This window comes from Eublepharis macularius, chromosome 1 (genome assembly GCF_028583425.1).
Source record: "Eublepharis macularius isolate TG4126 chromosome 1, MPM_Emac_v1.0, whole genome shotgun sequence".
NCBI lineage: Eukaryota > Metazoa > Chordata > Lepidosauria > Squamata > Eublepharidae > Eublepharis > Eublepharis macularius.
In genome coordinates this window covers 62,469,538-62,493,766 of record NC_072790.1, presented here as the reverse complement: position 1 = coordinate 62,493,766, position 24,229 = coordinate 62,469,538, and the positions used below count along the sequence as shown (strand labels likewise).

General features: G+C 43.5%; 1 protein-coding gene across 1 annotated transcript in view; it reads right to left on the bottom strand.

The window, feature by feature from the left end:
* The window catches only part of MCPH1 (microcephalin 1), a 137,809-nt gene extending 114,633 nt beyond the window's left edge, over positions 1–23,176 (bottom strand). The window contains exons 1-7 of the mRNA XM_054980151.1: positions 23,095–23,176; positions 20,381–20,472; positions 19,571–19,689; positions 14,594–14,678; positions 11,593–11,707; positions 2,309–2,449; positions 1,004–1,096 (exon numbers count right to left, since the gene is read on the bottom strand). Coding sequence (XP_054836126.1) covers positions 1,004–1,096; positions 2,309–2,449; positions 11,593–11,707; positions 14,594–14,678; positions 19,571–19,689; positions 20,381–20,472; positions 23,095–23,125 — 676 coding nt within the window. The 5' untranslated portion in view covers positions 23,126–23,176. The remainder of the gene's footprint in view (positions 1–1,003; positions 1,097–2,308; positions 2,450–11,592; positions 11,708–14,593; positions 14,679–19,570; positions 19,690–20,380; positions 20,473–23,094) is intronic.
* Positions 23,177–24,229: the final 1,053 nt, after the last annotated feature.

The following is a 24,229-nucleotide window of genomic DNA, read 5'->3' as shown; positions in this document are numbered from 1 at the left end:
AACAACATGCTATTTATCGCTACAGGTACTACAAGAAATTCTTTTAAATTTGTACACCTGAGCTTTTAAAGAAATATCTTAGAATGTTAATGAAAACAATTATCTCATTATTAAAATGGTAATAGACTGAACCAACATCTTTTTGAGATGCATCAGTTCAGTGCTAGCCAAAATAGACCATTCTTCTTTTTTTTAAAAAAAAAAAATCACACTCATTAATTCTACTGTAGTAGAAATTCACAAGAAAATTTAATACTGTGCAACTTGTTCTCAACAAATTCGGGGTTAACTAGCTCACTACAGAAACTGTTCTTTAGGTATTCACAACTGGGGAACCCACAAGGACTTGCATGGGTCATTTCACTTTCCTCCTTCCCCACGCTATTTTCTTTTTCTCTCTTCTTGGAAGCCCCCACATTTTCTCCCCTTTCTCTGCCTCCTTCTCTCCTTCCCACTTACCAACCAACCATTCTTTTATCTGCTCCCCTAGTCTTTAACTTTACTATTTATTTGCTTCACTTATATTAAGCCTTTCTCCCCAGTGGGGACCCAAAGCATCTTACACCATCATCCTTTCCTCCACTTGATCCTCCATGTGAGATAAATTAGGCAGAGAGATCCTGACAGGCTCAGGGTCACCCAGTAAGCTTCCATGGCAGAGTGGGGATTTGAACCTGAGCCTCCCAGATTCTAGTATGACACTTTGACCACTACACAACACTGGATCTCAGCCTTCCTTTTTTATTTTTTAGATTTCAGATTTTTCTGCAGGTTTGTAGAAAACCTGTCTTCTTGTCTGCTCATGGCTGCAGTTTCTGAATTTAAGTATCCACTGTCAGATCTATGTTGAGAATGGATATATTGCAAAATCAAGTAAAACTGCCTCTTTTTCCCTCTTCTGCCGACGCAAGCAGAAACAGGTAATTGCTGTTCACAATTTATTGGATTCAAGCCATTAAATTTAAGTTCAATACCTTTTTTTCAGAAGTTTTATATTGTTTACCTGATAATGCCCAACTTGAACTGGCAGAAACAAGAACTGGTTCTTGTGTTGCTTGAACAGAACTGAAGCCTGATACCTGAGACATCTGTGAAGCTAAAAATAGGGGTTTCAGGATAAATGAAGTTTTAAGAATTCATTCTAAATTTAGGCTTGTTCCAAGATACTAATATTCATTTGAGAGACTTTATTTCAAATATTTTATATGTGTTCAGGCTTAAAATATCACTGAGAGAGTGTGTTTTAGTACTTCAGCTCTGCTACATCCTCAGTGAAGAAACAGGAGCTGTTTTGACGAATTCCTGAACCTGACAGGCAGAACATTCCCACCCCAGGACATATTCAACATCATCACAGAAGGCTGGAGCCATTCAGCTTTCTCATTCAGTCTCAGCTAATTCCCCTCCTTACTACAGGCTCTATCCCATATGGTTTTTGTCCATGAAGCTTGTATGATTTCCTCCTGAATAGTCTTTTTTAGTGAAGGGGACCTCCTTCCCTTTTATACCAGTGGAAAAGCTGGTTGGCTTTAACCCAGAGTGTTTGCTTGTGAAGTTACAGCTTTAGCTACTGCACTCAAGAAAGTTTTACCAAACTGAGAACATACTTAGGCTGTCACAGTCAAGTAGAGCTACTTACCAAAATGGCTGCCCCAAAGTGCTGTTAATAAATCGTGTGAGGATTATAAATTAGTTCTATTTCGATTCATTCCACATTATAGCCTAAAAGATCAGTGCCACCCCAAACTTAAAAATATGAAATATTGTAACACAGAAGATGAATGTCCATACCATATATAACACTGTTGTGTATAATACCCAAGTGGATCAAAGAGAATGTAAAGAGAGTTGGTAGGGGCCTCATTTGCCGTCTCACACAACCTCGTACTCAATACACATCAGAGAGGAGCATTCTTGCACTCCACAAGCCCCTTCGTTTTTTTTTTTTATTAACTTTTTTGGATACTGAAAAAACCATCCACGGACAAATCTACACCCCAAAACATACTTAAATTGCTGTTTTGCAGGCTCTGTTCAAATCTGATTAGACTATGAGCAAACACATCAAGAGAGTAAATGTTCAAATCAAGCATTTCAGGATTCTTACTTTACTAAAATGTAATCCATGTAAATAAAAATTAATCATTATTAGGAGTGATGATCTTTTCCATGAGTGAAAGCACGTATCAGTCAAAGACAGTACAACTTAAGTATTTTACATAATATAACTGGATAAAGACTGAGGAAAGTAGAGCCAAATTCAGGGGCAAACCTATGGCAGTTCTATAGACCAGACATATCACCATACCTGTAGGGGAAAGATTTTCTCTTTTCTCCTTCATGTCCTTTATTCTTCTTTCCATTGCATTGCACTCATATTTAATTTTACTTGCTGGGCTGTATAACAGAGAACCATCATCTTCAAATAATAAAACCGGTATATCCATTTCTAAAAAAGTTATAATTGGAAAGTTATTAGGAAGAGCAGACAACTTCTGAAGGAAAAAAGCAGGCAACTTCTGAAGGAAAAAAGCAGTATTTTGAAATCTACTTTTATATAACAATGTCTTTTGCCATATCTATTGGTATACTTAATGACAAAATATGGCAACGATAGAGGAACAAACACTGAAAATACTCAGAGTAAAACAGCTTCCTTCCCCTCTTCCCCTCATGTATGGCTTAGATATTATTCACTTCTGAAGAAAATCAAATCACGGCACCTTTCCCCCAAACCAGGATTACAATGTTTTGAAGAGAACAAATTATAGTTTGTGGATTCACAGTGGATTATTGTGAAAACTGAAGTGATTCTTTTCTCAGCAACAAGTAAGAGAATAGGAAAAGGCAACCCAAGGATGAGCTCATTCCTGTAATGATAAATTATAAACCATTGTTTATATATTTATATAAATCTCTGGGTTTTTTGTAGAAATCATGTAATAGGCTTTGACCTGAGCTTTCACAAATGTTTAAAATATATTTAAATAATAGGATCATAATTATGCTAACCGTGAACAGATGGTTTATGCTTTTTTGACCCATTTGAAAGGTTGTGTCCTGTGTTAGAATGCTTTAAAAGCTGTTAGAAAGGCAGTACTGGTCATAGTAGTTGACGAAGAATAGGACAAGATAGGGAAATGAGGACCCAGACTGAAACTAAAGCGAGTCATTGCTTCCCTGATTGTGAAGAACAATGGAAAGACAATTGCTGGATATAAAGGATTCACATAGATAACTTTTGCATTTGCACTATAGTACATCCATGAATGGAAGCTTGTTGTTAATTATACACATCTTTAATATTTCAACACAGCAGTTTTTAAAAAGAAGGCTGCTTTGTAATGTTACATATTTTTCCAATAACAAGGCTGGTCTTTGTATGTACACAAGCAATAGGAGTCTAAATTTGGAGGAAGGGATGGGGCGGAACTGTCTCTACTGATGAGAGAAAAACAGGGTTGTACCTATGACCATTGTTCATTGAGTTCTTCTGTGCAGGCACACATTGGGATTGCACACATCCAGGCCAGCTGACTGGAGAAGTTTCTGTTGCTTCTATAAAGCTCCATTAGAAGCTGCTTCTCACCGTCACTTAATTGCTCGTTTTCCCGCCTAAACGGCCACGTGACTACCCGGGAGAAGTGACCCCCTTCCCCTCAGTTCTCTCTCAGCTGCCGCAAAGAAAAGATCCTTGCTTGTGAGCTCCATGCTATCTTTATCTACTGCTTTGTGGTTTGACTTTGGGACTTGACCTTGACATTTCTTATGGTGCGTGATTCAGCTATTGTTAGTTGTTGGAATAGTTTTGAAGTGACAGAAATTTCACCTACGTATGCGCAGTCCCAATGTGGGATTGCACAGAAGAACAAAGATGAACCTCCTGTTATTTCAGGAAAATATTTATTAATCAAAATACTTTCTTTCATATGCAACATCTCACTCGTTTCCTCTTTTCAGTGAGTGCTTTGGGGGGGAAATGGTCATTGAAAGAAAGATTACTGGAGTTTCAAGAGAAAAAAATTATCTTTATTCCTTTGTCTCCCCTATCCCACAACAAATCCATGAGTGTGGGAGAAGGAAAGAATGGAGGAAGATAACATAATGTTCTTGGCCCTCTTTTCCCCTTATCCTGTAATCTGATATACTAATTGCCAAGTGGCCCTGACCTGGGTATACTTAAAATCTGTAAACTGGTGCCATGAACGGACAAGACAGATCTTTGTACACACCTGAGAAATGCCCTTGGTTTGCAGAAAAATATGAAATCTTGAAAAAAAATGGCGTGTGTAAAAAAAACCCCAAATGGTAGAAGGAGTACCTGTAACTTTAATCAGATGCCTGCAGTGGCTGTTGCTAGACAACCATAACAGTTTAACCATTATTCCAGGCTTAGTTTTTGTCAACAAAGGGCAGGGGGAGGGGGCAAGGCCCTTTCCAGGATTGCTTAGGCCTTTGAGGGAGAACTTATTGGGGCCAAGCCCAGAAGCAACCACCATACGACTTGAAAGTATGACTCACCTGGTCTTGGCAGCTTGCCACTGTTCAACAGCAGCCCCCTTCCCCACAAGTCAATGTAGTGGTTAGGGTTTTAGAGCAGGATGTGGGAAACCCACATCTGAATCATCTCTGTGCGGTGGAAGCTCACTATATTTGATCTAGTCACAGGCTCTCCGTCTACCCAAACTCACAGGGTTGTTGTGAGGATAATATGGAGGCAAGAAGAATGATGTAAGCTGCTTTGAGTTCCCATTGTGGAGAATGGTGGTATATAAATGAAGTAAATTAATAAGTATAGATGAATATGGAGTCAGATAAAAGGTAAGTTCTTTAGTGGGTTTGAAGGAGAGAAAGATGTAGCGAAAGATGAACATATGGAGGCTGCCAGGAGGAAGGAATGAGGAAGGAAAAGTGAAGACGGGGGAAAGACAGGGGCAGATAAAGGTGGGTGGGAAGGAGAGAAATAAGCAGGAAAGGCTATGGGGGGCAGGGAAGGTAAATAAATAAATAAAGTATTATCTACAATTGTTGATATCATTTTATAATTACAGTTGAAGAACTTTATCTTGAGATGATAGCCAATTTTCACTAGTATTTGTTTCCAGTGTAATGGTTCAAGTTAATAGCATGAACAGATCTTTTATTTAAAATAATTGGTATCTCACCTTTCTACCCAGTTAAGGCCACCAACACAGAATATAACAGGGTTAACATACCTGTAACTTATGTTCATCGAGTTCTTCTGTGCTGACACACATGGGGACTGCGCAGGCGCAGGCCAGCCGCCGGAGAATTTTCTAGAGCTTCCATGGCTCCGAAGGGGCCGTTTGTCGCGCGCCTCAGCGACCGTTTTCCCGCCCAAACGGTCACGTGATCCTCCAGCGACCAACGGCCCCTTCCCTCAGTTCTCCTTTGCCGCCGCTTGACCAACACACTTCAGCCATAACACCTTAAAACACCAATTTCCGTTACAGCCATCACAATATCGTGCATTGGAGTTCACAGCGGGGTAGGAGGGAGGGTTGTGTGTCAGCACAGAAGAACTCGATGAACATAAGTTACAGGTATGTTAACCCTGTTTTCATCTTCGTTCTTCTGTGCCTCCACACATGGGAGTGTACCAAGCTTCACACAATAAGGAAGGCGGGGGTGAAGTCCAACACAATTTTATTAAGCAACAAGATCAACAATAAATAGATATGCATATATACATCTATGTAAAAAATACCGTGTAAGGACACATAAATACTCAATATTTACATATATACACACCCCCAGGTACATATATACACACTTTCACTCAAGGGTACCCAACAGGTACGCCAAGAAAGTCATTCCAAAACTCCCTCAGGAAAAAAGGGAGTGTAAGACAGCCTTGGCCACAGATACATCCTGCTCCGCATTGACATCAACGGCGTAATGCCTGACAAAGGTGTCTGCAGAGGACCATGTGGCTGCTTTACAAATGTTAACCAGGGGCACCCCCCTGAGGAGTGCCGAAGAGGATGCTTGGGACCGCGTGGAGTGGGCTCTGACATGAAGCGGGCAAGCCACCCCTGCCAGGGAATAGGCCTTGCTAATGGCCGTCACAATCCACCTAGACAGGGTCTGTGAGGAAGCCCTGTTACCCTTGTCCTTGGCCCCAAAACATACAAACAGGTGAGGACTGGAGCGGAACCCCTTCGTCCTATCCAGGTAATAGGCTAGGGCCCTCTTCAAATCTAGGGAATGGAGGGCCTTTTCCCCCTTAGAGGAAGGTTGAGGAAAGAATGCAGGCAGTGAGATATCCTGCGAGAGGTGGAAAGCGGACACCACCTTGGGCAGAAACCCGAGGCAGGGACGCAGGACCACCTTGTTGGGATGAAACACAAGGAAGGGAGGGTCAGACCGCAGCGCAGACAGCTCACTGACCCTTCTGGCCGATGTGACGGCCACCAAGAATGCTACCTTGTAGGAGAGCATATCCAAGGGGCATGTAGCCATAGGTTCAAATGGAGGCAACATGAGACGTGAGAGCACCAAGGACAGCGACCACTGAGGCACTGGCGCCGACACAGGTGGGTAAAGATTGCACATGCCCTTAAGGAACTGGCGGGATTGTGGGTGAGAAAACACTGTAGCACCCTCAACTCGGGCGTGAGCAGCTGATATCGCTGCCAAGTGTACTTTGAGGGAGGACACCTTCAAGCCCAGGCCACGCAAGTGGCACAAATACTCGAACACAACCCCCAAGGGACTGCTGTCAGGCACCACTCCTCTGGCAAGTGCCCAGAGCTCAAACCTGCGCCACTTGGCCGCATAAGCGCGCCTAGTGGATGGCCGACGAGCATTCAGGATGACCCTCTGTACCTCGTCAGTAAAGCCTACAGGGGAGGAACGATCCGCCAAGCCGTTAGGTGCAGCTTCCTGGGATCGTGGTGGACTAGGCTCCCGTTTAGGAGAAGGTCTTGCCGAGGGGGCAGACTCACATATGTCCGTTGGGACATCCGCAGGAGCTTCGGGAACCAAACCTGCCGTGGCCAGAAGGGGGCCACCAGGATGCAGTCCGTCCCGTCTTCCTCTATCTTGCACAGGACCCTGGGAATCAAGGGGAATGGAGGAAACATGTAGTGCAAGCCCTGCGTCCACGTAAACTGGAAGGCATCCCCAATAGAGAGGGGGTCGCTCCCTGCCCTGGAACAGAACGTGTGGGCCTTGGTGGTTGCCGCAGTGGCGAACACGTCTATCACTGGATGACCCCACATCTGGAAGATCGGCCCAACGCACTCTACGTTCAGTTCCCACTCGTGGTCCAGCAGAGGGACTCTGCTGAGGGCATCTGCCCGGGCATTGTCTGACCCAGCCACGTGTATAGCACGGAGCGACACGCCGTTCTTGATAGCCCACTGCCAAGTGAGTGTGGCTTCCCGGCACAGGGCCATGGACACTGTGCCCCCCTGCTGATTCACGTAGTACATGGCAGTCGTGTTGTCCGTCTGCACCAAGACCTGACGATTCCTCAGCAGTGCTGTAAGAGACACAAGTGCGAAACGAATGGCCCTTAGTTCAAGCACATTGATATGGAGGGTCTTTTCCCTGTCAGACCAGACATCCTGCACAGACACATCACCACAGTAAGCCCCCCATCCCAACAGAGAGGCATCAGTGGTAACCGTGATGTCATGGTGTTGATACCCAAAAGGGGTCCCTCTAAACAAGTTGTCATCAGACAGCCACCAGTCCAAGGAGGAAAGGATGACCCTCGGGATAGAGAATTTGAGGGACGGAGGGTGCAGCAGAGCATCGTACCTCCGCACAAACCAGTTCTGGAGAGGGCGCATACGCAGCCTAGCGAAAGGCACCACCGAGGTGGCCGCTGCCATATGCCCTAGTAAGCACTGGATAGTGCACACAGACTGGAATCGGTTCCTCTTGAACATGGACACTAGACCCCTTAGGGACCGAGCCCTCTCCAAGGGGAGCAGGGCCTTACCCTCCACAGAGTCTAACAGTGCACCAATGTAGGACACCTTGCAATTGGGCACCAACTTGGATTTCTCCAAGTTCACCAGGAGCCCCAGGCGTTGGCAAGTGCTAAGTACCAGGCCAATGTCCTGCACCAGCCTAGACTCTGATTCAGCTACGATGAGCCAGTCATCAAGGTACGGAAAGATGGTACAGCCTTCTTCCCGTAGGAAGGAAACCACAGGGGCCACACATTTAGTGAACACTCGTGGGGCAGTGGACAGGCCAAAGGGGAGCACCTTATACCGGAAAGCCCTTTGCCGGTAAACAAAGCTCAGGTATTTTCTGTGCTCCTTCCTTATGCCCACGTGAAAGTATGCGTCTTTTAAGTCAAGAACCGCAAACCAATCTCCCTGTTTCAGCAAGGCGATCACAGCCGCCAACGTAACCATTTTGAATTTGGTCACCTTGAGGAAGGCATTAAGGCCCCTCAGATCTAAAATGGGACGTAAGCCCCCATCCTTCTTAGGGACCAGGAAGAACCTAGAGAAGAAACCCTTTACAGAGTCCTCATAGGGCAATTCTTCCACAGCACCCTTGGCCAAGAGCGACACGATCTCCGCATCCAGCTCGGCCATAGTGTTATTGACAGCTGTCAGGGGTGAACTGCACCTAGGCAGCTCAACAAACTCCAGCCCGTATCCCATTTCAACAATTGTTAAGACCCATGAGTCAGATGTTATTGACTCCCACTCAGAGAGGAGTGGACTCAGTCTGTCCGAAAAGTTCGGGGATACGGCTGGCGTGACCCGTCAGTACTGCCTCCCGGCGCCCTGCTGATCTTTCTGCTGGGCTGGTTGTTGTGCCGGACGAGGCTTGAAGGGCCGACGCCTCCTCTGCTGCTGTGCGGGAGGGTAAGGCCGCTGCTGGTATGCAGGATACTGCTGGTAGCCCGGTCGCTGATGTTGGTATCTGCCCTGGTAGTGGTAAGGGCCGGACCGGGGAGCGTACCGTGGCCTGGAGGAGGGCTTGTCCGCTGGAGCCAGACCCAAAGACCACGCCGTCTGCCTGTCCTCCTTCTTTTTCTTCAGGGTCTCGTCGGTGGACTTGGAGAACAGCGAGTCCCCTTCAAAGGGCATGCTCTCCACCCTGGAACGCACCTCTTGGGACAGGGCCGTCGACCGCAACCAAGAGTGGCGCCTGAGGACCACCGCCGACGCCATCCCCCTAGCAGCAGTGTCAGCAGCGTGGCTCCCAGCGTTCATTTGCTGTTTAGACAGCCGGACAGCCTCTGTTTGCAGCAGGGACACCACAGCCTTCTGCTCAGGAGGGAGGTCCCGGGTATAGGATGCCAACTTCTCCCAGAGGTACAGCTGGTACCCTGCCATGATGGTCTGGTAGTTGGCAATCCTCAGACCCAGCGAAGCGACGATGTACTGGCGCCTGCCCATGGCATCCAGCTTCTTGCCCTCTTTATCGGCAGGTACCGAGGAGTGACCCGATCGTCGGGGGTTGAACTCCTCTGTGACCAAGGAGGAAGGTGGAGGGTGTTTCACCAACGCCGGCCAGGTGCCCTGCTTGATCTTGTAAAGCTGCTCGATGCGCTTGGACGTTGGGGGTTGATCACAGGGCACCTGCCACACCTTCTCCACAATCTCCTCAATACCCTCAAGCATGGGGAAGCCAACGTACGCCGGATTATCCCCATAGATACGCTTGAGGAGCTTGTCCTTGGTCTGGGGGACTGCCGAAGAGATGTCCATCTCGAGAGCCTTGGCCATCCTTGCCATCTGGTCGGCGTAGATGCGGAGGTCCTCGAATGGGGAGTCCGCAGATGGCACTAGCTCCTCCGCTGGCGATGGTTCGGACCAGGACTCCGACTGGTAGCCGCCAAAGCTCTCCACATCCTCCTCATCGGAACCGAGCTGGGATTCCGGAACCTGGAGCGGAGGGGGAGCCCACGCAGACCTCGATGTCGAAGGCCTCGGTTCCGACACGGAGAAGCCCGCAGGTGCCCCCTCCCATTGGCAACGGTATGGCGAGGGGAGGTAGGAAGCCTGTCGATGCCGGGACGCAGTGGACCGGACTGATCGGACACTGTCCCCGGAACCATGCCGCTCACGACCGACCGGAGGTGGAGACGAACGGGCAGTCGACGGACGGCTCCGACGAGGAGACGGGCTCGGTTCCAGCCTCGGCGACCGAAGGGGAAGCGATGGTCGGCCCCGACGGCGCGGGCTCGGCTCCGGCCCCGACGAGAACTCTGCGGGCACCGTCTCGAAGGCCATCGGATCCGGCACCGGCACGGAGATGTCTTCTGGCTCCGGGGAGCCCAGATGAGGGGAAGGCGTGTGAGGAAGCACGATGACCTCCTCCTGAGGAGCGGGACGCGGCGACCGATGATGCTTGGTCTTCTTCTTCTTCTTCGCTGGTTCCGAAGAAGACCTCGGAACCGACGCGCTCCTCGCCTTCGAAGGGGACCTCGGCTTCGACCTCTTAGGCTTCATCGGAACCGATCCGGACGTCGGTTCCGACCGGGGACTCGGTACCAGGATCCTCGGTTCCGACGTAGGTCTCGGATCCGACCTGGTAGATGACGCGCTACGGGGCGGCCGCACCGGTCCCTGCGCTGGAGAGGCCGCTCTCGACGCCGAGGTACTCGGGGGACGCGGTTTCGACCCCGACCTCGCGGAGGCCACTGAGCCAGCTCTTGAATGCCGTTCGGCAGAGGGGCTTGGGCCGGCCTTGGAGGAGGGCAACGGAGCGCCTCCGGACATGACCTTCTGCCACAGGGAGGAGTTAAGTCGGGCCTTGCGCTCCTGTCGGGCCTTGCTGGTGAAGCCCTGGCAAATCTTACAGGCCGTCACATTATGGGTCTCCCCCAAACAGAACAGGCACAGTTCATGGCCATCGGTCTTGGCCATTTTAGTGTGGCATTGCAGGCAATGCTTGAAGAGAGCGTTAGAGGCCATCTTCAGGGGCACGCGAAAGGAAGGTCAAAACAGTCCGAGTCAAATTACCGAGTCCACAACAAAGTCCAAAACGAGATCCGAAGAATAGTCGAGGTCACGAAGTCCGAAGTCAAAAGCCAAGCAATCAGTCAGAATAAAGCACGAAGCACAAAAGCACAGAGCAACGAAGCTCACGTTCTCTCCAAGCGGCGGCAAGAAGAGAACTGAGGGAAGGGGCCGTTGGTCGCTGGAGGATCACGTGACCGTTTGGGCGGGAAAACGGTCGCTGAGGCGCGCGACAAACGGCCCCTTCGGAGCCATGGAAGCTCTAGAAAATTCTCCGGCGGCTGGCCTGCGCCTGCGCAGTCCCCATGTGTGGAGGCACAGAAGAACGAAGATGAAGTATATGTATGTGTGTAAAACAGCAATTAAAACACACAAGAACAAATAGCAATAAGGTAAAGCAAAACGAAACAAAAAAGCCTTCACCCACTGGTGGAAGAAAGTGATAGAAAAGAACAGACATCTTTCTGGGGAGGCCATTTCTGAGTTTTGGTGCCATGACCAAGAAGGCCTTTGCTCAAATTGCCATCCATCTAGTTTCAGATGACAGCAGCACCTTTAGCAGGGCCTCTGAAGATGTAATGTTCAAGAAGCTTCATGTGGGAACAGGCAGTCCTTAAGACCTCATACTCGCCTGTTGCTGCTTTCTGTACATCCAAATCTTTAGCCATAGTCTTCAGCTTTTTTTGTAATCTCCGATCATTTTCTGGAGTTTTTTCAACAAAGTCTCTGGGCTGCATGCATTTATGCTACATAACAAAGAGAAAATGAATAGCATTTCTAAAAAATGTCAAGTAAAAATCGTTGTTTAATATATGTCACAGGAGATAAAACCTTACAAATGTTGCCCCTCAGATGTACTTATCCTGCAAATTCTTGAAAAGTTTATATAACCTCCAATTTTGCATAATTAATTAGGCTGTTGCTTGCAACACACTATTTTCAACAAACACAAACCACTTATCTCTTAGCTTGGCTGTTGCTGCACCTGACAACTCATTCAGTTCTTCTCCACTGCCATAAATGGAGGCTCTCTTGCAGCGTCAAAAAGTTCTGTATCACCCCTAACACTGCAGATGGGACATTGTTTTCCAAAACTAGCTGAGTCTCTCTGATTTTAACAAGGATAGAGGTGGGCAACAGCTGTTAGAAGCAGCAGCAGCCAAGGTGAGAAGTGTTTTTAAACTTAACCCTTTCTTCTCTTAGCTTTGCTGTTGCTGTTCCCAACAGTACCTATCTACTCCCTCTCCTGCTCCCCCCTGCTATCAGTGGTAAATGTGACCCATCCTGATTCTTAGGGACAGATAATCCTGGAAGGGAAAAATCATAATGCAACTTTAAATTTCATTATTGCATTAATGAACTTAAATAATGGTAGCTGAAACTCTGAACAGACGTATCTCTTGAGAATGGCTTCATTGTGAGTCAAAGAGCTTCTTGGGTATATTTGTAAATTGACCCCTAGATCTTATGTATTTCACAGTTATGCAATCCTTTTTTAAAAAGGGCACTGTATATCTGAGTTAGAGTTAAGCTTTTGTTGTAATTACAACAACCTGAGTTTACCTCATATCATATATAACTGATAGCCCCAGTTGGCCCCAGTGCATCATTAAAAAAAATTTGTAAGGGGGCATACACTGCTTAAAGTATGTTTCCACAAACCCAGGTTTACAGAAAAATATGAAACATAAAAGCAAGGTGGGGAACTAAAAAAAAAGCCAGCAACAGTGACATTTATGCATACAGGAAAAAAACTTTTGAACAACACTTCAGTTCACCCCAACAACCGAAACTGGCACCCAACAACAAAATGAGATGAGTAGATAGCAGAAGTAGTGGTAAGTGGAGGGAATGGGAGAGACTAGAGTGGGGGAAAGAGAGGATGGACCAAGTAATTGGGAAGAAAAGACTGGACAGGCAGTGGAGGGATGTGGAGATAAGAGGGAAAAAAGGAGATGAGAGAGAAGAATAAGATTTTCTTGCCACTGAGAATCCTAGCAGGTCACCAACTTGTTTAACTATATAACATATTTTTTCAATGCAACAAGAAACTGTGAAAAGAGGCTAATATTAGATTTTCTGAAAGCAGTAATTAGAAAATTTGATTATTAATGTACAAAGTTATTAGTAAGTCTGGTTCCAAAATTGTGGGGTGATTCCCAGATCCCAAGCAAATTTGTTTAGGCCTGTTCTAAAATGATATTTGAACAGAGAAAACCACACAACCAAAGGGAGAAACCAGCGACTGATCTTGCTGTGTGTAACTATGGAAGACTTTCATAATTCTCACCCCTCTCCAATTTTATAAATAATGTGATCGTATGACATATTTTATAGAGGCTTGCTGGACAGTAATCACTGCAGCATTCCTATCTTGTGCTGCATTAATTGCACTGAGAGCACAGGTAAGATTTATTATGAAGTGTGCCTACTGGTTTTTTGCAAGCTCTGTCTCCTATGAGATACTGACTGGCTGGTTCATATCACAAGGCATTTATGTGCATGAACATCCTTTGCCAATCCTGAATACCTCCTTTCTATTTATGTTCTGAATTCCAAATGGTACGATTTCTTAACAGTAAACCTACTATTTTTCTATTCCCTTTGTACCCTAAGAATGCTGCAGTAATTCTCCAAGTTTGATTTTTAATGCAGAGATTTTTGTTGTTCCACTGCTGCAACAACTATCCCAAACCTCCTTTATCTTATCAAGTAAACTTAAAATTAGTGATGGAATGTGCAACATCTTGCAAAAACTAAGCAGCAATTAGAAAAAAAACTAGTTAAAAGCACATTAGAATGCGCATCCAAGAACTGATTTACTTCTTATTACATCCTGCTTTTCTAACAGAAACCTGACCCTCAGCAAGAAGTATTAAATACAAATTGATGAAAGTAGGCCAATGGAACAGCTAGTTGAAGATGGGTAGTATTTAGGCCAGGAACCCAGCAGAAAGGGCCTCCCTTAACTCTGCTAAGCTGCAGAATAGCTGACAGATGACAGAATCCAAGAAGGAACATCCAGGTGATAGGTATGCCATCTAGGTTGATGGTAGTTTCATCCTGCTGCCAAGACAGAATGTCTCTCTGGTAGCTATTGATGAGTTGCACTTCCTGAGAAGTATTCCTATTTACAATGTTATGTTCTGAACAGCTGCTATAATGCACAGCTACTTTTCAGGGATGGAGATCAACAAGCCACATGCACAGTTTTCCAGAAGAAAGCAATAAAGCAGAATACTCAACACAGAAATAAAACCAGAGGTTTCACACATTTTTATTCCTACTTAAGCTTAACATTGTGCTATAATATACACTACTGATAAACAGAAATTAGGGGCTGTCATAAAAAATTGCCAGGAGGGCAGAAAAAAAACATATTTGAAATTGTGGCAGATAACTACTTCAGTTTTTTAAAAAATTATATCAGGGAACTGTTTGAAAGAACAAGTCAATGTGTCTTTGAAACAAAGTCTCCCACTAAAAGATTGGGACCTAGGAGGCTGACCTCTAGGCAATTCCAAGCATTCACAAAACTGATAAGAGTTTATAAAGGAAGAACATGTCAGAACCAGTTTGAATTAAAAATTAATTATATATACGTATACACACACACACACACACACACACACCCTTCTAATTTGTTGAGGCAAACCTTCATTCGTATTTATTGCAGGATATAATGATTCATCAACATATGCTCCAACTTCTCGGCACCTGAGAAAGAAAATAAATATTTCATTTGTAAATATGACAGTACAGTATGGAGCTAAATGGGTTTGCACTTTAATAATCATACGTAAGTTTTGCCAAGCTAGCCAGTTATCTGAAGTCTAGTTCTCATCTATTTCTTCTACCACATTCAAAAACCCTAAGAGGCACAGCTTGTGAAGAAAACCCATGTGGGTCATCAAATAAACTACTTGCTTGCTTGTAAAAGAGACACTGAAAATGTTACAGCTTCTATTTATACACATTTGAATGAAGATAAAGCAGAGAACTGTAAAAGAGCTAATACTTTGGACACTAGATAGGAAGGGAACGGAGAATCTTAAAGGACAGGGGTCACATTCTTTAGTTTTACTGGCAGCCAGAATCTAAGACAAAGCCTTTCTGGCATGACTTAAATGTCGCTCAGGTCAGCTACTTTGTATTAGATTCTGAGAAATGAAGGCCTTTTTTTTTTGAAAAAAAGGCCCTTTTTTGAAAATACGCAAGCACTGGATCATGTACCAAACCATTCCTAAATCTGACATTTTTCTGATTCATTTTCTCAGTCCTGAGAACTCAAAGCAGAGATTCATCCAACTGCCTACAGCAAAACGCATGGCTTTAGTTTCCCTGTCTAGAAGCATGCCAGTTCTCTAAGTCATGGTCTGATCTAGTTAAATGAACCAGGACAAATTTGAAAAGCTGCATACGGTGGTAAGCTGTCCTGAAAACATAACAACATAGCTGCAATAAAACATGTAAGAAAGCAGAGAGAGCTCTTTCCAACTTCAGTTCCTTCAACATATATATTTCATAATGAATAAAATGGCCTGTACATGTATTTTATGAGAACATTTCTGGCTAGGTGTACATTCAACCCAAGATTGGGATAATTGTCTATATCTATAAAACTTGACATAATCTTACAAAGATTTTTAAACTGAGTCCTGAATGAAGTATAGCGTTCAAATGCAACACTGTGGTAAGTTCCCTTAAGTGATGCAGGGTGGAAATTTTTCCAGAAAATTTTCTACCACACATTTTTCCATGAAACATTTTCTACCACACATATGTAAATATAATCTGTTTATATATAGCTGTCAGGGCTTCTGTGCGGCAAATCAATCATGTTAGACAAGCTCAGTGTAGTATGTGATGCACAGACAAATCCCAGGGCCAGTCCATGGACAAACCTGTACCTGGTATATTTTCTCTCTTTTGCTTATATTATTTAAATTTTGCCATCATTATTTAATTACTTCTATTTGAACTGGAAAAAATTTTTATTCAAATTTTCCTAGAAAACACACATTACTGATTTCCTCAATGGAAGAGTTAACATGAAAAGCACTCAGTCCAAGCACAAATTCTGAACCACTGCTTTGTGATTTTTAAAGTATTAACTAGACTAAGAACCATGAGATTGCAATAAGAAATTAATATAGCCCAACAATGAGATTCTACTGACACCTAGTGTTCTTATTTATCACAGGCTTGTGAATAACATCTCAGACATTTGATATATTCTATTAATCCAGTTGAAAGAAATAATGCAAAGTTACTAGACAGACTTTTTGTGTCCTTAAAATCAAATAATATTAATACTATAGGTGTTTGTAGCAGAGAACAGCTACTCTGAATATTATAAGTCAGCGATTTTTTATCTTCTTTTTGCTAGAATTTAAGGATATCTGATGAGCTAATGATGACTAAATAGGATTCTTTATGGAATTCTTCATTAATGTCACAGCAAATCAGAAAACGGAAGCTATGGGCATAATCCAGAAAATCCCTTCAACATGTTTCAGTCTGGCTTCAAGACCAATCAGCTCTACTGGCTTTGGATGACGATATCCAGGTACAATTGTATACGGGCAATTTCCATTGATATTGTCAGATCTGTTAACAGCATGTGGTCCACTACAGATCAACTACAATCAATGTTTCTGATAAATGGGATTTTTGTTGTCGGCAAGAAATAATGAGTTTCCATAGAAGAAATAGAATCAGTTAGTTGAGTGCCCCATTCTATTCCCAATGTGATTATGTTAAATCTTTGATGGAGATCATCTGGAGCTTTGGAGCAGACTGTGAACAATATACATATGACACACAGCTTTATATCTCATTATCTAAACCTCCAGAAGAAGCTGTGAAGGTCCTGAGACAATGTCTTGAAACTGTGGTCAAGCAGTTGAGGGTTCAAAGACTAAGAGTGATGTATAATCCAGATAATATTTTATTTTATTAAATCACTCACCTTTCTCCCAGGCATCCCAGAACCCAAAGTCGGTAACAACAATTTAAAAAGAATACAAAACAATTATAATAATACAAGCATTACACCTCCACATTAACAACAAGACTAAAAACAACTTATGCCCCATCTACCAGGAGGTGGAGATGATGGTGGTTAGGAAGGTAATTGTTTGAATACCAGCCTTGGGGTTTAGTAGATCAAGCTAAGGCCTTGTGGGTGCTCTAGGACCTGACCTTGTTGGTGAATGAACAGGCCAAGGCTGTTTTTAGGATGCCTTCTTTCAATTAAATCTAGCTCATAAATTTACGCTGTCAACCTTGCTATGCTGATCCATACTGCTGTAACTTCCAGAGCAGGCTACTGCATCATATTCTATGTGAAGCTGGTGTCACAGACATAATGGAAAAGCTTCAATTGGTACAAAATGTGGCAGTGGGACTTCTGTCTGGAGTCAGCCACATAGAACACAGAACCCCAGTGCTGCTACTATTTTTGCAGATTTGGCTGTGTTTTTAACCGGTACTTGTTTTTATCTCATCAAGGGACCATTATAGTGTTTTTCCGCCCATGCAAGTTGATTTGTCAGCCATCCTGAGTTTAAGGAGATAATGTAAAATACAAATATTCTACATTTGTTTACGTTCATTAGGCATTGCACTTTCTTTTAAAAAACTACCCATAAAGCTTCCATATACTGAAACGGAGTACTGTAAATGTGTATAGCTTTTGATTGAATCACTCCAATTGGCAGTGGCTCTTCGCGGCCTTTGCCTAAAGATGCGAAGGCCTGATGGGGGGGACCCCAGAAAAATGCAGAAATGTTGGACAACACAGGAAAACATTACATATTTTTTGAAATGAGTAATATGCTTTTACAAACACATATTTACTCATTTCAAACAGAGCATCAAAGTCTGAAAGACTTTTTCCCTTCAACTTTTCCAATAGAAAGTTTGGGAAGCGCTGAAAAACGCTCCTACAAAATACACTTTTTCTTTTGGAATAAGTGGGATTCTTTAAGACAAGGTTTTACTCACACAAACAACATGAAAAGCTGATGATTGCTTTTCCGATTTCCATTTGAAACATCAGGAAATTCTGGGAAGCGCTGAAAAACTCCTATGAACAATATATTTTTCTTTTTGGAATGAGTGAAACATTACTAAGATAGCTACAAATTTCTGTGTCCTATGCTATCTTTTGCTTTAGTATTGAGTATATTTGCAATTTTGCTTGTAGAAAATTAAAGCATTTAATACATTTAAATAACCTAAATATGGTGACTAACACAATTGTATATGCCAACTAAGTTATACATGATGTTGCTAAAGCTGAAAAATGAGTGAAGATTTAATAGAAAATTAAGTATTGCATTTAGTTCAATTTTCCCCCGATTTCCATTTTTTCCAGGAAGAAAGTGTTTCCTCCCCATGTCTGCAACATTCCAGAAATGTTACATCTCTAGCTTAATAAGAAATTTTCCTCAGCACTTGTACCTGAAATCATGTTAACTGTAGATATCTGGAACTGTGTGTTGTCAAAGCATGCACTATACCAGTAAACTATGGGAACTTCTAAAGATACAGATATATTAGTAATCATTTATAATTATTTTATTCAAATATAAAGTAAAATGGGAATCTTGAAATGCATTTTATTTAAAACATTTCTATGCCACCTTTCCACCCAAATAGGATCTCTGAAGCAGTGACTATCAAAACCTTAAAACATGTCAACATTTAAAAAAATTTAAATAAAGTATATATAAAATATTTACACAACTCAATAAAGCATTTAAACACATACTACACCACTACCAGGGAGGAGGGACAACAGCAGTTACTGGATATGCCAAAACCTAAGCGAAATGAAGCAAGGAAGTCTTCTTCACCTGTTGACAGAAGAATCTCCCTGGGGAGGAAGTTACAAAGTTTTGGCACTCTGACAAGGCCTTTTCTGAGTTGCCACCCAACTAGCCTCAAATGGCAAGGGGCACCCAAAACAGGGCCACTGAAGATGACTGGAGAGAACATGTAGGTTCATATAGGAGAAGGCAATGCTTATGGTATGTTATTGCAAATGGCTTTAAAAGTCAATACTAGCAAGCATGAATTGGGTTTGAATGCAAATTGGGACCCAGTGCAGATGGAACAAGACTAGAGTGGCATGGTCCCTACAACCCACTTCAGTCAGGATTCTAGTCAAAGCATTCTGTACCAATGGTAGATTCTGGGCAGTCTTCAAGGGCAGCCCCTTGTAGAGGCATTGCAGTAATCTAATCTAGATGTTATCAGGGCATGGATCAGACTGACAAACTCTTTCCTGCCCCAGAAGGGCCACAAGCTGGCTCACCAGCTGAAGCCATTGAAAGGCGCCCTGTTTATGCAGCAGGAGGCCTAGGTGCAGGCCTTTAGGAAGAATGTAACCCCACGCAGAACGCAGTAACTAGCTGGGTCAAACATTACCCTCTCTAATAGCACCTCTCCTTTGCTGGAATTAAGTTTCAGTTTGTTAGCCCTCATCCACCCCAAATCACAATTTCCACAGCCTCCCTGTGATTTGCTGGAGTTTTATGTTAGTTAACATTTTTCTTTTAGTATTTTCTCTTTTGGCAAGCTTCTAGCATGTCATTACTTACTTTTCTACCCAAAGTACAGACACTAGTTTAATCCCAGTCTTCTGTGCTCTATTCCAAGTAGACCAGTGCCCCTCTTTAAAGATTACATGAGTCACTTGTTTGCTGAAGGTCTTGGAAACCTATAAAATATTAGAAAAGGTATTTTAGAACTTACCTACAAACTCTAACTATACTTAAAAGTGAGAAAGCTGTACACATTCCGTTCCTAGCTAAGAAGGAAATTTGTATATTTTCAGTTGCACCTTTCATCTCACCTAAGTCTATTCATGTCTGTGATAATTTTCTGTTTTTAACCTTGCTCTGGACCTTTATTACATCTCTTCCTTAGGCTACTTGTACCTCAGGAGAGCCCTGGTCACAACCAACACTCCTTCCCCCCCACCCCCCAACATAGAACTTCACTTTGTTCAGGCTTTTTTACCTTGAGAACACCTTCCCTTTCGGGTTTGAACCCCACTGCTAACATGACCTGTGGCATTTTGCCTGGTTTGTGTGACCTATATATTACTGCCTCCCTAACTCCCTCAAAAGATTTTCACTGCCATCAAAGAATTTTGCCTTAGATCTCTTCTGTTTAGCTGGTATTATAGAAAAGCTTAGTTACAGATAGTAGTGACAGGACAATCAGTGTATGGGGGTTGGCTGTGAGGTATAAAGGGATCCTATATTCCAGATGAAATAGGTGTTTTGCTTAACCAAAAGTAGAATTTATTGATAAGTACATATGCATGATGGTTGCAGAGTATTGCTAGGCATATTGTTTTCAGAATAGGTTACTGGATAAACTTATTTAAAAAAAGGATTACTTACTTTTGCTCCCATATCAAGAAGTTGTTGGGCAAAAGGTTCTGAGTAGTTTTCTGTTCTGCTGGATGACCATACATCAACATATGCGACAACATCTAGTAAGGGGAAAGGGAGAGAGATTTAAGCAACAGAGAAAATGTTCCCTTTGGATTGCCACCCTTAGGTGCAAATCCTAGAAGAAAGCATGTGGTTAGTTCTAAGGTGGGTCATAATTTTTAAAAAGTAACAGATGGACTTAAGTTATTATTTTTAATACCCTAACTTCAGGTTATATTTGGTTCTTACACAGACAAACTCTAGATGTGACTTACATGTGCATGAACAGCTACTGTTGCCATAATCCTGATCCTACTGGGATAAGTGACAGCAACTGAAACTTCTCACAATAGGAAAGCATTCTAAGATGTGAAGGTCCTTTACTACTGTTCTGAGTGCTTTGTAACTCCTACCTCTCACATCCAGTTACATACTACCCTTTTTCAAAGCATTATTCTATGCACCCACCATCACCACTTTGTGCTGGAATCCCATACAGATGGCTCCTCTTTCCTCTACACCATAATACACTCTTCATCTCTCTTTTTGGCACTCTCTGAACATCCACATGTTCCTTCTGGGGTGTAGTAGTGAATGTTTTGAATTCTATCCTTTCAGAGGAATGAACTGTTTCTGCTGTTTATTTATTTATGCCCTGCCTTTCTCCCCAATGGAGACCCCAAACAGTTCACATTGTTCTCCTCTCCTCCATTTTATCCTCAAAACAAACCTGTGAGGCAGCTTAGACTGGGAGCATGTGACTGGCCCAAGGTCATTCAGCAAGTTTCTGTGGCAGAACGAAGATTCAAACTTGGGGGTCCCTAGATAGTTTTCTACACTTTATAGTAAATCTAACTTGTGCATGTGGTATTACTTTTATTTACATAACTTATAGTCCACCTTTCTCACTGAGACTCAAAGTGGCTTACACACTATGATCAACAGCCGAGTCATTCAATAAACAATGTAATAAAGTATGCTAATCAAAATTTGGAGACCTTTGAAAACAGGCAGAAATCTGATGTATAGCTGAAACAAAGCATAAGTAATTAAACACTGACATATTGAACACTGAAACTCCCTAGTAGGAACAGATTTCCAGTACTATGAACATACTTAAAACAGATGGTATCCAGTAGTATGATCTACAGTCCCTGTGCCTTCATCAAATGCATCTCTTTGTACCATTTTCTTAGAGTGTAGCCATCCTACCCATGTAAAATAAATCTCCTGAAATCTCCTTTGCAGAAAGCCAGGAGAGAGCTCCCCCTAACCTCACCAGGAAGATCATTTCATAAGGAGGGGGCCACAACAGGCAATATATGTATGGGCAGTTGTTGATTTTACCCCTTTACAAAGTGATGCCTGGAGAAGGTCATTTCCAGTTGATACAATGTATAGAAAAAGAAAATTCATGCTGATGGGGATGCTATGCCCTGTGCTGCTGAGTGGTAAACTGTAGTACTGCAGACCAAGCTCTGCTCATGACCTGAGTTCAATTCTGGCAGAAGCCAGGTTCAGATACCCGTGTCAAGGTTGTCTCAGCCTTCCATCCTTCCAAGGTTGGTAAAACGAGTACCCAGTTTCCTGGGGGTAAAGTGTACAGTAGATGACTGGGAAAGGCAATGGCAAACCATCCCATAACAGAAGTCTGCCAAGAAATGTTGTGATGCGACATCTCCCCATGGGTCAGTAATGACTCGGTGCTTCCACAGGGAACTTTACCTTTACCTTTAACAAGAATTGTAGTTATAATTAAAAATACATGGATAGGTACCATCCATAACACAAAGCACACAGAGCAGAGGGCAGGAGAGTAGCAACACTGTGGAAAAAAAGATTTTTAGTGTATTGTTTAAAACAAGGAACTGTGTGATATTGGAGCAGGATTAAAGGCTCAAAAGCATGAAATAATGTAGGGACATTCACTTATGCTTTCAACCAAGTGGGGCAGCTGGTGGTTACTCACTTCAGTTATATAAGGACCAATTCACATACAGGTGCATGAGGTGGTAGAATGGACTGCACGTCTGCCAATTGCAAGTAGCAGATTCCAGTTCTGAATGCTCCTTCACATAAAAAACTAGATAACTAAGCACAGCAGGAAAAATGTTTCTACCCCTTTTCTTTGCTTGGTTTTCTGATTTTCTATTTGCAAAGTTTCCCCCTCCAACTTGGAGGGTACTCTAAGATGTGATTATCTACCCTATTCTCTTGCATATGTAAACCAGGCCCAAACCTAAGAACAGTTACTGCAGTCTAAGCCCATTAACTTCAGTGGGCTTCGACTGGAGTAACTCTTGTTAGGACTGCATAGTAAGTACACTTATCTGAAGTAAACCTCACATGGGAGTTTCTGAGTAAATCCGCACAAAATTGCACTGATAAAAAATTAAACTCCAGTCCTATGCACTTACTTGAAAGCTAACCCCATTGGATAAGTTACTTCCGAGCAGGCATGCTACCAGCCCTGGCGAGCACCCTTTTAAAATTAAGCTCACAGGGCAGTACAGGTGGGGTGTAAGAGCGAGCCCGCCGTGGAAAATCAGCAGGAAGAGGCTACAGCGGCAACTCGAAGTCCAACTGGCCGCAATGTTTACTTCCAAATAAAACACATCCAGAATCCCGCGACCACCCTCCTTAGATTCCGGCAGAGGCCAGTCGGAAGGCAGCTTCAGTACCTGTTAAAGGTTGCCCGTTGCCGCTTTCCATAGCAACCGCTAAGTAGAAGTCACGGAGACAGCCACGCGCCACCGTTTGAAATGACGTCCGGTTACCGGAAGTGCCGCGTAGCCTGCGCGAACGGCCTCTTCCTACCCATGCCTTTGGTCGCTCTCTGCGGGGAAAAAACCATAGAGTGGTTTACTGATTACTGGAGGGGGCACCGCGGCTTTCCAGTGCAGTTGGAGAAAAATTGCCTGGTGTCAAATGGGGTTCTCCCCGAGGCGAGTGAGACTGTCCCCCGCATTTTATTTATTCTGAACATTTTCTCAAGAGCCTCTCGGAATCCGCCTTCCAAGAAGGGAGAATTGGATCGAACCGGTTCAAAATTAGCCCGTGAAAGAAGCGCCGCATAGCGGTAAAAACGAACAGCTCTGGGCAGTCTTTATTTCTGAGTGGATTGAATACTCCTTGAATTAGTTAATAGGTTGAATTAATAAATACGTTGTCACTGTGTGTATTTGTTGTTGCTGCGGGTTATTTTCATTCTGTTTTTGAGGGGGAAATGCCCACAGTTCAGTGAGCCAGACTTGTTTTGCAAAAACGTTCCGGGTTTAAGCTGGAGTTTAGAGTAGCGAGCAAGAGCTAGAAAATTTGGGAATTAATCTGCGAGGAGGAGGAGATGCCTCTTAAAATAGGCAGAAGTGGCCAAGATCAGTCGTCTGGTTCAGTTAGGCGAAGTCTGTTCCTGTCAGGATCCGCCAGAAACAAACGAGTTCTGCCGTCCCAGGGATGTTCTTGCGCGGATTTTAATACAATTCTACGTGTCTTAAAGTGCACATTAAAGTTTGTTCCGTGAGACTGTTTGATGAAGCTGGTTTACAATCACAATTTGATTCCACCCTTCCTTCAAGGAAAGAGAGTAGGTACATGGGCTTCCCACAACAGCTGTGCAAGGTAGGTTAGGCTGAGTGACTGGGGGGTAAGACTGTACAGGAGGATTAAAGGCATAAGGGGGGAGGGGTTGAATCTCAGGTCTAACCACTATGTCAAACTGTTGACCAGTGTTATATTGACCAGTGCAAGCATTTTGCTGCAACAGACTTGGCTCCTTTTTTGGAATTATTACAATTCTAAGCATTTATTTACTAACCG